This window comes from Arvicanthis niloticus, chromosome 10 (assembly GCF_011762505.2).
Source record: "Arvicanthis niloticus isolate mArvNil1 chromosome 10, mArvNil1.pat.X, whole genome shotgun sequence".
NCBI lineage: Eukaryota > Metazoa > Chordata > Mammalia > Rodentia > Muridae > Arvicanthis > Arvicanthis niloticus.
In genome coordinates this window covers 16,061,909-16,075,411 of record NC_047667.1, presented here as the reverse complement: position 1 = coordinate 16,075,411, position 13,503 = coordinate 16,061,909, and the positions used below count along the sequence as shown (strand labels likewise).

Here is a 13,503-nt window from a genome sequence, read left to right as displayed (position 1 = left end):
GAGTCGTTCTGGGTTTTCACTTGTTTTCAAAGACATTTAATGAAAAATAATGGCTGCTGCAGTGTGCAGGGACAGTGCAGTCAAATCTTTGCTGGATTTTCAGAAAGCATTTCTCCTCATAAACTGTTTCCCTAACGAGTTGTGTTGTCTCTCAGCTGGCTTTGCAGTGCTTAGCCTGTGCTTTCCCCAACTGGCCCCAGATGGAAAATACTCTGTAGAAATTGGATGGCTTTTTAAGTGTAGCTCTCCACAGCCAGCCCAAACCAACAACAAAACACAACAACAACCACACAAATCAGCTGAACAGAATGCGTTTGATAGTGTGGTCCATACCCCCGCCCTGACATCCGGTGTGGTTGAATGCTTTTTGCTTTGGGCAATTGGGATTTTTCTAATTTAACTAACTCATTAACATTAGCAGATGACACACTGCAGAAAATTCACCCCACCCCCATTCAGATCTCAGTATAATCCACTGGAGTTATACGTATGCTGTCTGTATTTATTTTATTTACATTTATTTATGTATTTCTTTATTTCATAAGATTTATTTGTTTATCTGTTTTATTTCTATTCTGATTTTCTTCTGAGAAATTCATGTGCAGTGCAGAGACATTTTGTGTAAGGAGTTTACTTCATGTAGTACATGAAGGTGGGGCAGAGTCTTTAAACGGAAGCCTGGGAGAGCGGGAGCAGACGGTGGGGAGGACGCCCACAGGGCTCTTATCTCTGTTTCTACACTGTAAAGATGAAGCTCTGCTGCCAGTCTAGACAACCACTAGCCATACCACCAGACTGTCAATCAGGCAAGTTATCCAAGGTTAGCCACACCCAGAGGCAATCCTAGTAAAAACCAAGTCTTCATTAATGCACTGTTGTATTTTATATTGCATTTGACTAGTCAATTTGTAAATCTCTTCTTATATTTTAGGCTTCCCAGAGATTTGAACACATGTGCATGCCTCTTTTCTTCCCTCTCTTTTTTCTTTTTCCTCCTCCCTCCTTTCTTCCCTCCCTCCCTCCCCTCCTCCTCTCTTGTCCCTTTTTTCTCCCTACCTCTCTCTTATCTCACTTCCCTTTTACCTATTTTCCTGTCTCTTATTTCCTAAGTGCTTCCATTATAGATGTATACAAGCATGTTTGACTATTGTCTGTCTGTCTGTCTGTCTGTCTGTCTGTCTATCTGTCTGCCTATCTATCTATCTATCTATCTATCTATCTATCTATCTATCTATCTATCTGGTCTGTCTTTGACCTGTTGGGGTGACTTTTTTCTGCACTTTCTCATGATCATTTTCTCAAGTTTAGCTACTGTGTGTGTGTGTGTGTGTGTGTTTGGCATATTTTTGTATTGGTTTATGTGCACATGTGTGGTATCCATCCATGCATATCTGTGTTTGTGGAGGCCTGAGGTCAATGCCTAGTGTCTTCCATTGTCCTTCTTCAGTTACGTTTTGAGACAGGCTCTCCCATTGGACTTGTAGCTCATCAGTTTCACTGGGCTGGCTGGCCATTGAGCTCCAGAGATGCTTCTGCCTTTACCTCCCTAGCTCTGGGATCAAAGGTGTTAGCAACTCCTGACTGTTGATCCAGACTAGGGTCTTCATGCTTGCATGGCTGGAAGTTTACTGACTGATGTGTCCCCTCAATGTCCATTGATAAATGCTCACGTTTATAGTGTAGGGATGGTGCTTCCACTGAGTCAGGTAAGCATCCAGAACTTCCTTCTGGTGCTATATTGCTCATTGTCATGGTTGATCCTTATTGTTCTGACATGTTAACATTGTTCAGTGCTTGTATAATATTGCTGCTAAGTAATTTGGATGTCATTTCTACCATTATATTACATGATTGGCAGCTTAATATATGTGAAAGAATTAACCAAACCAAGCAGGTAGGCAAGTCAGGCTATTTGAGGAATTTTATAAGGATTCTCATTCACTCTGGGGACACACTCCTTATGCTATAGAAACGTAAAATCCATCTTCTAGAGCGTTTTCCAATTTTATGATGAATAGGAGCGGGATGATCACTATTCTGGTATTTTATTATGACTACTAGTTACTGTGTACCAGTCACTGGGAAAATATTTATTTAAGTCAATTGTCTCATTAATGGATATTTCCTTATTAATTGTGTCTTAGAGATCAGACCATTGAGAACTAAATATATTAAAGAATGTGTTGAGTTATTAGCTAGTCAGAAGTAGAGATCAAAACCCAGTGTACCCTTTGTATGTAGAAGGAAGGCTTGTGGTTGGTGGCTATGCCTCAGCATGTTTAGTGGGTATTCCCTTTCTAGCTATTTTTATTCTCAAGAAATGAATCTTCCTCCAAGAACACAATTCTGTTTTTGGCCCCGTCTCATGGTCAACTTGCCTGGAATGATGTTCTACATCATTTTGTACAGCTGCTTCTTACTCTAGCTATTGTATATAAAAAGGATCAGAGTTGGCATATGTGACTTGAGGTGGTATCACCCACTGGAATTATTTTCTGTTTCCACCACCTATCACAGGCTGGGATTATTTCTTTGTCTACTTGCTCATCAGCTGTATACTCTATAGAAGGTAAGTTTCATGGAGGCAGAGACTTAGTCTTTCTAGTCTTGGTGTGTGTGTGTGTGTGCATGTGTATTTATATGTACATTTGTGTACAGAGGTCAGACTTATAGTGCCCAGGGTCTTTCTGTATCATTTTCCACCTTATTTTTTGAGACAGAGTCACTGAGTCTGATACAGATGCAGAAAGACTGGATGGCCAGTGAGACCCAGAGTCTCCGTAGCACTTTAGCACAGATTTGCTTTTATGTGTTTATATTGGTTTGGGAATCCAATGCAGGTATTTTTTGCATGCGAGCACTTTACCAGAAAAGCCATGTCCCAGCCTTGACCTAGTCCTTATACATGCCGATGTCTTCAACATTTCTGCACTGGTAACTCCATAGAGTAACCACTCAGAATACCCGTCCTCCTCATGAAATGATGACTTGTGATTTGGGAGATTAAAAGTTAGGAAAACATGAGGTTGATAAAGTGGAAGTTGGCATTCCCAGCCGTCCATCTGCATTATAGCTATCCTTAGTGGTTGTAGTGTTTGTAGTCAATAAGGTCAGAAGGGGTCTGCCACATGACAAGGTAAAAGTACAGGAGGCAGGTTCCCAAGCGGTATCAGTTGACAAATACTTTCTCCTATTATGGTAGAACTGGTTATCTAGCATCCTATGTGAAATATTGCCTAGCTTCTGGTTTTGACTATAACATGCCTTGCCTAACACACATACATCCAGAACTTAGTATGTGTAAGGGACTACCTTGGGTATTAAAGGTGATGGATTTTCTATGAAAATCAGTAGAGAAAGGGAATCCTTACCAAATGGGTCTGTTGTGAAGATCTGTTAGAAGTAAAACTGTCCCAGCACCAGTGCGTGGGGAGGGGCAAGCAGGATGGAGTGAGAATTAAGATAAAAGCAGGCTCATCAGAATTCACCTAGGGATTTGAGGGGTTTGACTGTAAAGCTCTGTTGGCAGGATACAGGCTGTTTTACTTTCAGTGGTGTTGCAGGGGAGAAAAAATACCTAAGGTAGATAGGGTTTATTTTCGTTCACCCTTCCAGGGTATAGTACATCATTGCAGGGAAGTCACCATGGTGGGGGTTTGAGATAGCTAGCCATGTCACTCTTAGTCAAGAGGAGAGAGAATACATGGATACATGCTCTCTCTCTCTCACTTGTGCACAGCTTTTTTTCTCTGCTTGTACACAGTTCAGGACCACCTGCCTAGAGAATGATGCCATGCCCACTGGTCTTGATAATTCCGTATCAATTAACATAATGAAGACAACCCACCACAGCATACTCATAGGTCACAGGTCAACCCAAGGCAGACTGCCTCATATTGAAACTCTCTTTACAGGTCATTCTAGGTTGTTTCAAGTTGACCACTTGAATCAACTATCATGTAGATGCCTTTTCTCCTTAATTCGAGGTAGACAGATGCAAGTTTTTCAGTATGCTAGCAATATCCAATATTTGATGTTCACAAATGGGGGAACTGGAATGATAAAATGGAGGAGGAATCAAGGGCTAGATAGCAGGTCCATTCTTTTACCAGAGTGAACGAGCTTTGGGTAGACTCTGCCTAGAGCCCATCTTTGTCAACCTTTGTGATGGGGAAAATCAGAAGCAGGAGGTAACAGTGGCTGTAAGATCAAGTATGTTTGATTCAGGCTAGACTTCCAGCAATTGAGAGTGGTAGCATAGATTTGTTTTAGTTCCATGCCTGTGCCTGCATGAAATCAGGCCCCTTGGCATTTCCCCATGGATGGGGAGGGGCTCATGAGGCCTGCCCTTTCCTGAGGAGCTATTGGGAGTTATTAGTTGCTAGCAGAGGAGGTGATGTTTTCTTCAGTGTTATAGGCACTGGTAAGTTGCCCGTGCTGTGGTAAATAACTACACTGAGTCATGAAAGCAGCTCAGTAAGTTACATGCATGGACAAGCACACACACACAAATGTAATGCACACCCACATGTGCACACACATATACACTCACATGCACACACATGTTTACACACATGTTTACACACACAGCATGAAGGGGATTTGTTGGGAAGAAGAAAGGGTTCAGTGGGAGAAGGAGAGATAGAGACAGGGAAAGAGGGGAGAAAATAACCACAATTAATTATATATGTGTGTAAAGCTGTCAAAGAATAATATGCATAACATTTTGTTAAGTTCTTCTGTATTGACCTTACTTGGCTATCTTGTTTTGGAGGATAACAGGCAATTCCTGTATTTTCAGCAGGTATTTTTAAATCACCAAAGGTATACTGAATTTTATTCAGGGATAGTTAAGGTTGCCTGTGGATATTTATTAATTCATATTAAGTTATAATCTACTATTCAACCATTTCCACACACATTATTGAATTGATGTAGTTGAACTTCAGCAGTTGAGAGAGAGAGAGAGAGAGAGAGAGACTGACTTTCAGAGAGGCTACATGGTATGTACACGGTCACATGGCCAAAGGGTAAGGAAGCCTAGACTCAGATCCATTTATTTTTTAAAGTATAACTTTTTTTATTAATTCATTGAGAATTTCACATGTGCCTAGAATATATTTTGGTTATATTCACTTCTCATCACTAGCCTTAAGTCTCCTAGAATCTATCTTCCATTCTTTCAAAATCTCTCAACTTCATTCCCTTAAAAAACAAACAAACAAATAAATACAGAATCAAACTTGTGCCACCTGTGTACTATGGGTATAGGGACATGGTGATGTTACCACCAACCAAGGGATGCTCCCAGTTGTTTCTTTTACAGTTGATGACAATTGGAACTTGATACATGGGATGATCTTTACTTATAATAGAATAAGCCACATCAGTGCAATTCCTATAAAGCTGTATGTTAAAAAGCAGTGAGTCTTCTAAAAATAGTTATCGAATGTGATGACATCACCCACAATTCACTGACACTTCCTAAAAAAAGAATGGATCTTATAATGCTCAAAAAATTTAAATGACATTGTAAAAGAGTCCTTTTAATTTTAAAATTATGTCTATGTATGTCTGTGTGGGTGTCTTTGCACCTGAGTACAGTTGCCTATGGAGGCCAGAAAAGAGCATCAGATCCCATGGAGTTGAAGTTATATGTGGTGTGAGCCACCAGATATGGGTGATACTCATATCCTCTACAATATGTGCTCTGGACCATCTCTCCAGCTCCTTACATGACATTCTGACAATTAAATACTGGCAATAATGTGTAAGTTTTGTGTTTTCCTTGTTGCGTCTTAGACTCAATAATTCTTGGTTATGGAGTATGGTTTTGTGAGTTTGAGCTCATGAGATTTGCAGACAGCACCTGAGTGTATAGAAACAGAATGCATCTGGCAGATGGAACGAGGACAGGTATGGATCAAGTGTGGCGTGACACAGACCATCTGCTTTTGGCTACAGTCTGCTGATTTAACATGCTAGTCCATTCCCTGGCTCTGGAAGCAGAACCTATAAAAAAAAAATACAAGCACCTCCAAAAAGATGGCTCTGTGTGTGCCACTAAGAGAGTCTTGTGTGCCGAGAAGTCTGGTTTTAGCCTGACTGTTTAGGTCTGGGTACTTTTTTGGCCCTAGTTTCTGGTAGGAACATTGCAGAATGAAAAGTCTTAAGTGCTGTGTCCTTGATAACAAAACATGTGTTCACTTTTTGCAGTGGCTGTGGAGACAGACAGGGGATTCTTATAAATTGCAAAGGAAAATACATCACTCACCCATGGAGGGGAAGAGACAGCTGGATAGAAGGGACTTTGGTAAAAGACTGTCTCTGGACAGCAGTCTTGTGGTAAGTGCTAAATATTCACTGACCACTGTATGTGCTTTGGCTTCAAACCCGTTATTTTTTGACTGTTACTTCTTGAACGCTCTGTTCCTAAAACCCTGATTCCATTTACCCCATTAAGTAACATCCCTTGAGATTTAGGCTCATTTATTTTTTACAAACTCAAAAGCCAGAAAATTATTAGAATGTTTGTACAGTGTCTTAATAGGTAAATGTCATAATCTGTCAGCATTACATATAATTACATTAATTCTGGCTGAAATAGACATTAGCCTATACAAAAATGGGCCTGTGCCTCGGGTCCATTTGTGTAGGAAGCCAGAGCTGTGTGTAGTTTTGCACAATCCAGTTCACTACACAGCTAACCTGAACAAAAGTTCAACCCAACTTCAAGTGTTGAAGAGCCAGGAGAGTAGCTGAGTGCTTCTTGGCTGTATGTTCATTCTGTTGTACATAGCATTTCTGAAAGTTCTTACTCCAGTTCTTTTTAAAAAATGTTATTTAGCATGTGTGCATAAGTTGTACAGGTGTGTGTATGAATGTGTGAATGCATCTGCAGATCAGAGAACTGCTTTCAGAAGGCCGTTTTTGTCTTCTGCCTAACGAGGAGGCAAAGTCTCTCTGTTTCTGCTGCTGTGCTGTGCACTCTAGGGCAGCTGGCTTTTAGAATTTACCACTGGCCCTCCTGCCTTCATTCGAATCCCATCTTGCCATAGAAGTCTGGGAATTTCAATAAACATTACCATATCTAGCTTGTCATGTGAGCTCCAGGGATCAAATTCAGGTGTGTGTGTGTTTGTTTGTTTGTTTTTACTGACTGAACCATATTGCTGGCCCCACTGGACACCATTCTTAACAGCCTGGGTGGGATCACCCTTGAGTGTGAGCATCTGGTTAGCCCAAAGAAGCAGCTTAAATTGCAGTGCTTGGAGACTTGGCTACTTTTCCACGGCCCCTAGACCAATATATGTAAATCACCTTCTCTGTTCCATGATACATGTGAACACAGCAAGAAATTAGATGAAGACAATACCTTAGCATGATTTGAACATTAGTGAAACAGATCTCTTTTGGTCCCTTCTTTTGTGTGAGTTACAGGGATGTGCTGTGCTCCTAGCAACTGGGATGGAGACATTGGTTGAGGGTTAAGGTCATGAGTCTCTGAGTTCTATTCCAGGTACCCATGTTTAAAAGCCAGGTGTGGTGCCAGGGCTGGGCAGTGGAGAGAGGTGACCTCCGAGGCTCTTTGGACAGTTGGTATCGCTGATTTGGTCAGTTCAAGCTCATGAGTGACTCTCAGCCCCACTCAGATATCAAGGTGTGTAGGGTTGTGGGGCCCATATCTCCTCTGCCACAGGGCTCTGACAGTTGTTGAGCAGGTTCTGTGAAGTTTGACTGTGCTGGGCCATAGGTGACCTCTAAGGTACTGCTCAGGGGTAGGGAAGCACAGTCTGAGATACAGGACAGCCAGAGCTGGTTTGTGGGTACCCAGGCCTGTGAAGAGGCTTCTCAGGCTCTTAGACACCCAAGCATCACTGCAAGTCACAGAAGAGCTGAGAACGGAATCAGGGCCTGGGGGGTGGGGGTGGGGACCAGGGGGGATCCGGCTGGTCCTGGTCCTGCAGGGAGAGTCCTTGGCTTGGCAGGCAGTGTCTTGGCTTGAGCTTGGTGGTGGTTGTGGCTGGGAGTGCAGAGAGGCCTTCTATGAGAGACTAGACAGTGTCTCTATAGGCAAAGGCCCTCTCCATGGCTCCCCACAACAGATCCTGATGAAATGAAGCAGTCCATGGTTTTAAGGCATTTATTGTCATGGTGGAAAGTGGATGGGTAAAACCATACTCCTCTTCTCAGGGTGGGCCTGAGATTAAATACCTTTTACAGGGAGTACTGTCTGAGGAGAGTTTATTGGCTAAGCCCTCCAGGTGTCTAGGTACCTCATTAGAATGGCTAGGTGACACGATCACAGGCCACATCTTTTTCCTCACTAACATGTGGAAGGGCTTGGGGTATTGCCCTTATGTGACTGATGGTCACAAATCTATGGAGTGCTTTGGCTAGTGACAGGAGCTTGGTGCTCAGGAGCAGGCGAAGCTCCTACCGTCCGTTCAGGATCTCTAGGGCTTCCAAGCCTTGCTCAACTGAGGACCAGGCTACCTTTCATGGTACCACAAAGATGGACAGTGGAGCTTAAGGGATGACACTGAGATGGCCTGCTGGCCTATGCTTACACATATACACATGCACACAACATAAGGGGCAACTCTCCCATCCCACACAGTTACTGAGCTGCTTTGTCAGTGGTGACTCTCCATCTCTGCTTTGAGGCCAGGGGTGGTTGTTTGTTTGTTTGTTTTATCTACAGTCTTTGTTGTTGTTTTTTTTTTTCCTGTGGCCATGATCATTTCCCTTTAAAACAGCTGTTTTTAACCTTCTTATGGCTGCAACCATGACATGATTCTCATTGCTGTTTCATAAATGTCATTTTGCTCCTGTCATGAATCATAATGTAAATATTTTTTGGAGATAGAAGTTTGCTAAAGGGGTCAAGACCTATGTGTTGAGAACCATCTCCTTAAAGCTTTTTCATGAGTGGGGTTGTGAGTCCCTAGAAGAGGGCATGTGTTCTCCTGTCAAGTTCTTCTTGTGACTCAGAATCTGGCCGTGGGCTCAGCATGCTCTTGGAGGCTAAGGACTTGGGTGACATTTTAAGTGTTCTTTTCTGTGGCTACAACTATACCTCATACCCTACATAACATGGTATCTGCATGGAAAGTGTGTGAATGAGCTGTGTGTTCTCATGTTTCAACTCCCCTTTCAACTTCTGGGAAAACTGGCAATGAGGGGTAATTTCTCAGCCTCGTTTGCAGAAGAAAATCTTCATGAACGTTGACATGCCAAGATTCGGGTCTGACTTGGGCTTAGGCGGAGACAGCAGCAGCCATATGTATGATGGGAATAGTTCAAAGAAGTTCTTTTAATCCAGAAATAGTGTCCTGGTTGGTTGGTCTCCAGAGCTGCCTAGTTCTGCCTCCAGTCTTAACTAATATGCAAATATCCTATAAAGGCAACCATGCTAAGCTATCATCTTCCAATACTTCATAGTTTCAGTCCTTAGTAAAACGCCTTGGATCAATTCAGAATGTGAAGAGCAGAATGTGAAGAGCAGAAGAGGTGGTTGGTAAATAGGGTGTAGATAGTTATTTATTTTATGTATGTATACACATGTTTACATGCCATGACATGCATGTGGAGGAAAGGGACAATTTTCTGGAGTCACTTCTTTGTTTCTCTCATGTGAGTATTGAGGACTACACTCAGGTCATCAGGTTTGGTGGCAGGTACCTTTACCCACTGAGCTACCATGTTGGCACCAACCCTGTTTTTTTGAGATACAGGGTCTCTTATTGACATGGAAGTTTTCAAATGGACTAGACTGGTGGGCCAGCGAGCCTTAGAGATCCACTTGTCTTTGCATCCCCACCTCTGGGATTACAAGCATGCACCATCTGCAGCTTTTCACAAGAATTCTGGTGATCAAACTCCGATCCTCCTGCTTGCACACCAAGCCCTTTATCACATGTGCTGTCTTGCTGGTTCCCTTCTGGTTTTTGAGAGAAGGCCTCTTGCTGGCTTGGAATCTACCAACTAGGCTACACTGGCTCTCCAGCAAGTCCCAAGGATCTGGCTGTTTCTGTCACCCCCAGCACGGGGATCTCCAGCTTGTTCTGGCAAGCCTGGTGTATTGTTTTTGTTTTGATTTTGTTTCTCCCTACATAGATTCTGACAATAGAACTCACGCTTGCAAGTCACATTCTTTACCAACTGAGCTGTCGTCATCTTTCTAGCTTTGTAAAACTTTTAAATCATAGACACAGCGAAGGTACTTGCTTTTCTTAAAGTTAACCAGGAGGGTAACACCAGGCAGAGAGCACAGGTCTCCATCTCTTATTCCTGTTCCTTCTCTTTCACTAAACATTAGCTCAGGAAGAGATGCCCTTTGGGGAAGCTGACTTGACAGAAAAGAAACATGGAGTCCTTCTGTCTCAAAACTCCAGCACAATAACCACCATGACCAGAATTTTTGAAAGTTAGGAGACCCAGAGGTGATTTCCTCATTCGGACTTTGCAGGAGAAATTTCCTCCTCATGAACCCTAAGAATAAGGCACTGTTAACTTTAGTACAACTTTAGTACCTTTTTATTTTACTCAATCAAATCGTGAAGTGTTAAGTTAGAAACTATGAGTCTCTTGCAATGGCTTTTAAATATTTTTCAGGCTAGAAGAGCCATAGAATGTACCTTAGTTTAGTAACAACTTTGACGACTAGGTATGGAGGGATTTTAAAGTGGGAGTGTGTGTGTGTGTGTGTGTGTGTGTGTGTGTGTGTGTGTGTTTACATTCAGGAGCACAAGTTCAGGTGTTGATTGGTCCTCACTCTCTGCTTCTTTGGAGGCAAGATGTTTTGTTCCCCATTATGTACACTAGGCCTTGAAAATGTAGTCCTGAGCCCACCTGCCCTCCATCGGTGCAGCTTGTCTGGATGTTGGGGCTGGATCTGAATTAAAGGCTAGAAGTCAGAATACAGAGGACTGAGAAGGTGCACTCAGGATAACTAGTTGCTAGAAGTCTTGAAGGGTCTAGAGCAGAACCCAAGAAGGACAGAGCACCTGCCATTTACTGTAGCACCAGTTCAGAGGACAGTGAGTGGAGGATACAAATTCCAAGCAGCAGACACAGGCCTGTCAGCTGTGAGGGCCGCTGGTGTCTAACTCCAAAACTACCTTAGCTGGCAGCTCTGGGTGTTTGGTTGGCAAATCACACATTGAGGTTAGACCACAATGGTTTCTTTCCTTTAGTCATACTAGCTGAGATTTATTGAAGTTTAATACATGTCAGACAGTCTACTCAGAGCTTTATATAGAAATACTTGGCTAACACAACAACCCTTAAAAGTAAGAATTCTAACTCTCCTTCTTTAAAAATGAGAATTCTGCAGTTTTGTGTGTGACTTAGCTCCCTAGAGGCTGTAGAACCTGGGAGTGTTGCAGCTGAAACTTCATCTGTGGGTCTGGCTTTGCATATCTTGAAACTCAGAAGTAAAAACTTCTATGACAGCTACGGGGAGTCTACCTATGCCACTTCCAGGCCTGAAAGGCCTCCAGCTGTTCTGACAGAACTAGAAACTACCATGGGTACTGCCACACATGCCATACTTGCGCCCAGTGATGAGGGAGGCAGCCTTGGTTTCAGCAAGAACAATTGCCCAGGAATGATGTTGGGAGGGAGGGGTTCATAAGGAACAGGGAACATGAGTATTGAAAGGTGAAGCTAGGCCTGCTTTCTGAGCTTGGGCGTTTTAAATTATTGCTATTTTTTTTCTTTGAACCAACTTCCATTTTAGAAGACTATGCATACATTTACCTGAGGAATTATTGAAGAGAGGGAAGTAACTGGGGAGTGATGTGCACACCCAGCTTGTAGGTAGATGTCCTTCGTGGCAGGATACAGCCCTATGATAGACTGGAAATCCTGTCTGAGTGCTAGGCAGACTTTTAGCTGAACTGCTGGCTGGCTGATAGAGGGAGCGGAGGACCTGAAGAATTTCTCTTTCCAGAGGGAATGCTGTTGTTCAGCTTTGATTCCAAGGTGCCTGGCACCAGGAGGGTTTTCCTTCATCTGGTTTAGGCTTTATCTGAGAGAGGCTTCTCCTTCCCTTCCTCTCAGCCAACTGACATAACGACCACACCTTCACAGGCTCCCATGAAAATGCTCCTTTTTTGAGACATGGTTTTATGCAGGCCAAGCTAGCCTCAAACTTGCAGTCTAGTTAGCTTTACCCATCAACTTGAAATAACCTAGAGTCAGAGAGAAGGGAGTCTCCCTTGGAGGACTGCCCAGCTCATGTTGACTTGTGGGCTTGTTTGTTGGGGATTTTCTTGATTTTTAAGTGATATAAGAGGGCCCGGCCCACTGTGAGTTTCACCATTGCCTGGGCTTTGGAAGACAGCTAGCTTAGCATAAGCCCAAGTGATCTAGTTGGTAAGAAGCATTCTTTGATGGTTTCTGCTTAAAGTTCTTGGTTGAATTCCTACCATGACTTCTTTCAATGATAGGCTGTAGACAATAAGTTGACATAAACCTTCCCTCCCCCCACATTGCCTTTGGTTAGAGTGTTTTTATCACAGCAGAAGAATGAAACTAGAACACTCATTATGTAGCCCAGGATAACCTTGAATTTCTGATCCTCCTGCTCCCATCTCCTAAGGGGTTTCAAGTGTGTACCAGGTTTAAATACAGTGTAGGGATGGATGGAATCCAGGGTTTCTTATGCTAGAAAGATACTCTGGCAGCTTATCAACATGTTGAGGCCCAGAAAATGCCCTTCTTGATTGGATCTTATTCACCTCGTTTAACTGATTGCCACATGGACCAGTTTTCAAACCTTGATGGTATTGACACTGTAGACCCAGAAGTTCTTTGTGCTATGCGTGTCCTGTGCATTATGGGATGTTTAGTAGAACATCAGCCTTTTACTCATTGAGTATCGCACCATCTCTTCTAGTTATGGCTACCAAATCAGCTTCCAGACATGACCTGCTCCCTGGGAGCTGATTGCCCCTAATGGAGCTAAAGTATAACTTTTTAGAGGACACAGGCCATGTCTTATCCATGTTTGTGCAGTGACACATGGACCTTGCTTAGTGTGATAAATGTGGATTTGAGCTTGCTTATGAATAGCTGCCTTTCCATGAGCTCCAGAAACATTAGCAGGGGACCTTGTGTATGGGGAGATGCTACTACTAGTGGTGATGGTTGGAGGGCAAGGTGATGTACTACTTCTTATTCTCATGAAAGGATGGTCCTACTGTGTGTTCTGTGTGTGTGTATGTGTGTGTGTGCGTGCTCGCATGCAGATGCATGTGAATATGTATCTGTTCATCTCTCTGTGTGTATATACACATGTTCTGAGTGTGCACGTGCATTGTATGCCTGTGCCTGTTAATGTGTGTATACATGTGTATGTGAGAGTGTTCCTCTGTGTGTGTGTATGTGTATGTGTGTGTGTGTGTGTGTGTGTGTGTGTGTGTGTGTGTAGAAGCCAGTGGACAGTCAGAGTGTCATCTCTTAGGTGTCATTTATTTTGATTTTTTTTTTGAGACA

General features: G+C 42.9%; 1 protein-coding gene across 7 annotated transcripts in view; it reads left to right on the top strand.

The window, feature by feature from the left end:
- Window positions 1-13,503, top strand: part of Nckap5 (NCK associated protein 5) — an 887,342-nt gene that overhangs the window by 114,729 nt on the left and 759,110 nt on the right. For all 7 annotated transcript variants that reach the window (XM_076941060.1, XM_076941057.1, XM_076941058.1 and 4 more), the window contains exon 2: window positions 6,217-6,345. In XM_076941060.1, coding sequence (XP_076797175.1) covers window positions 6,277-6,345 — 69 coding nt within the window. In that variant the 5' untranslated portion in view covers window positions 6,217-6,276. The remainder of the gene's footprint in view (window positions 1-6,216; window positions 6,346-13,503) is intronic.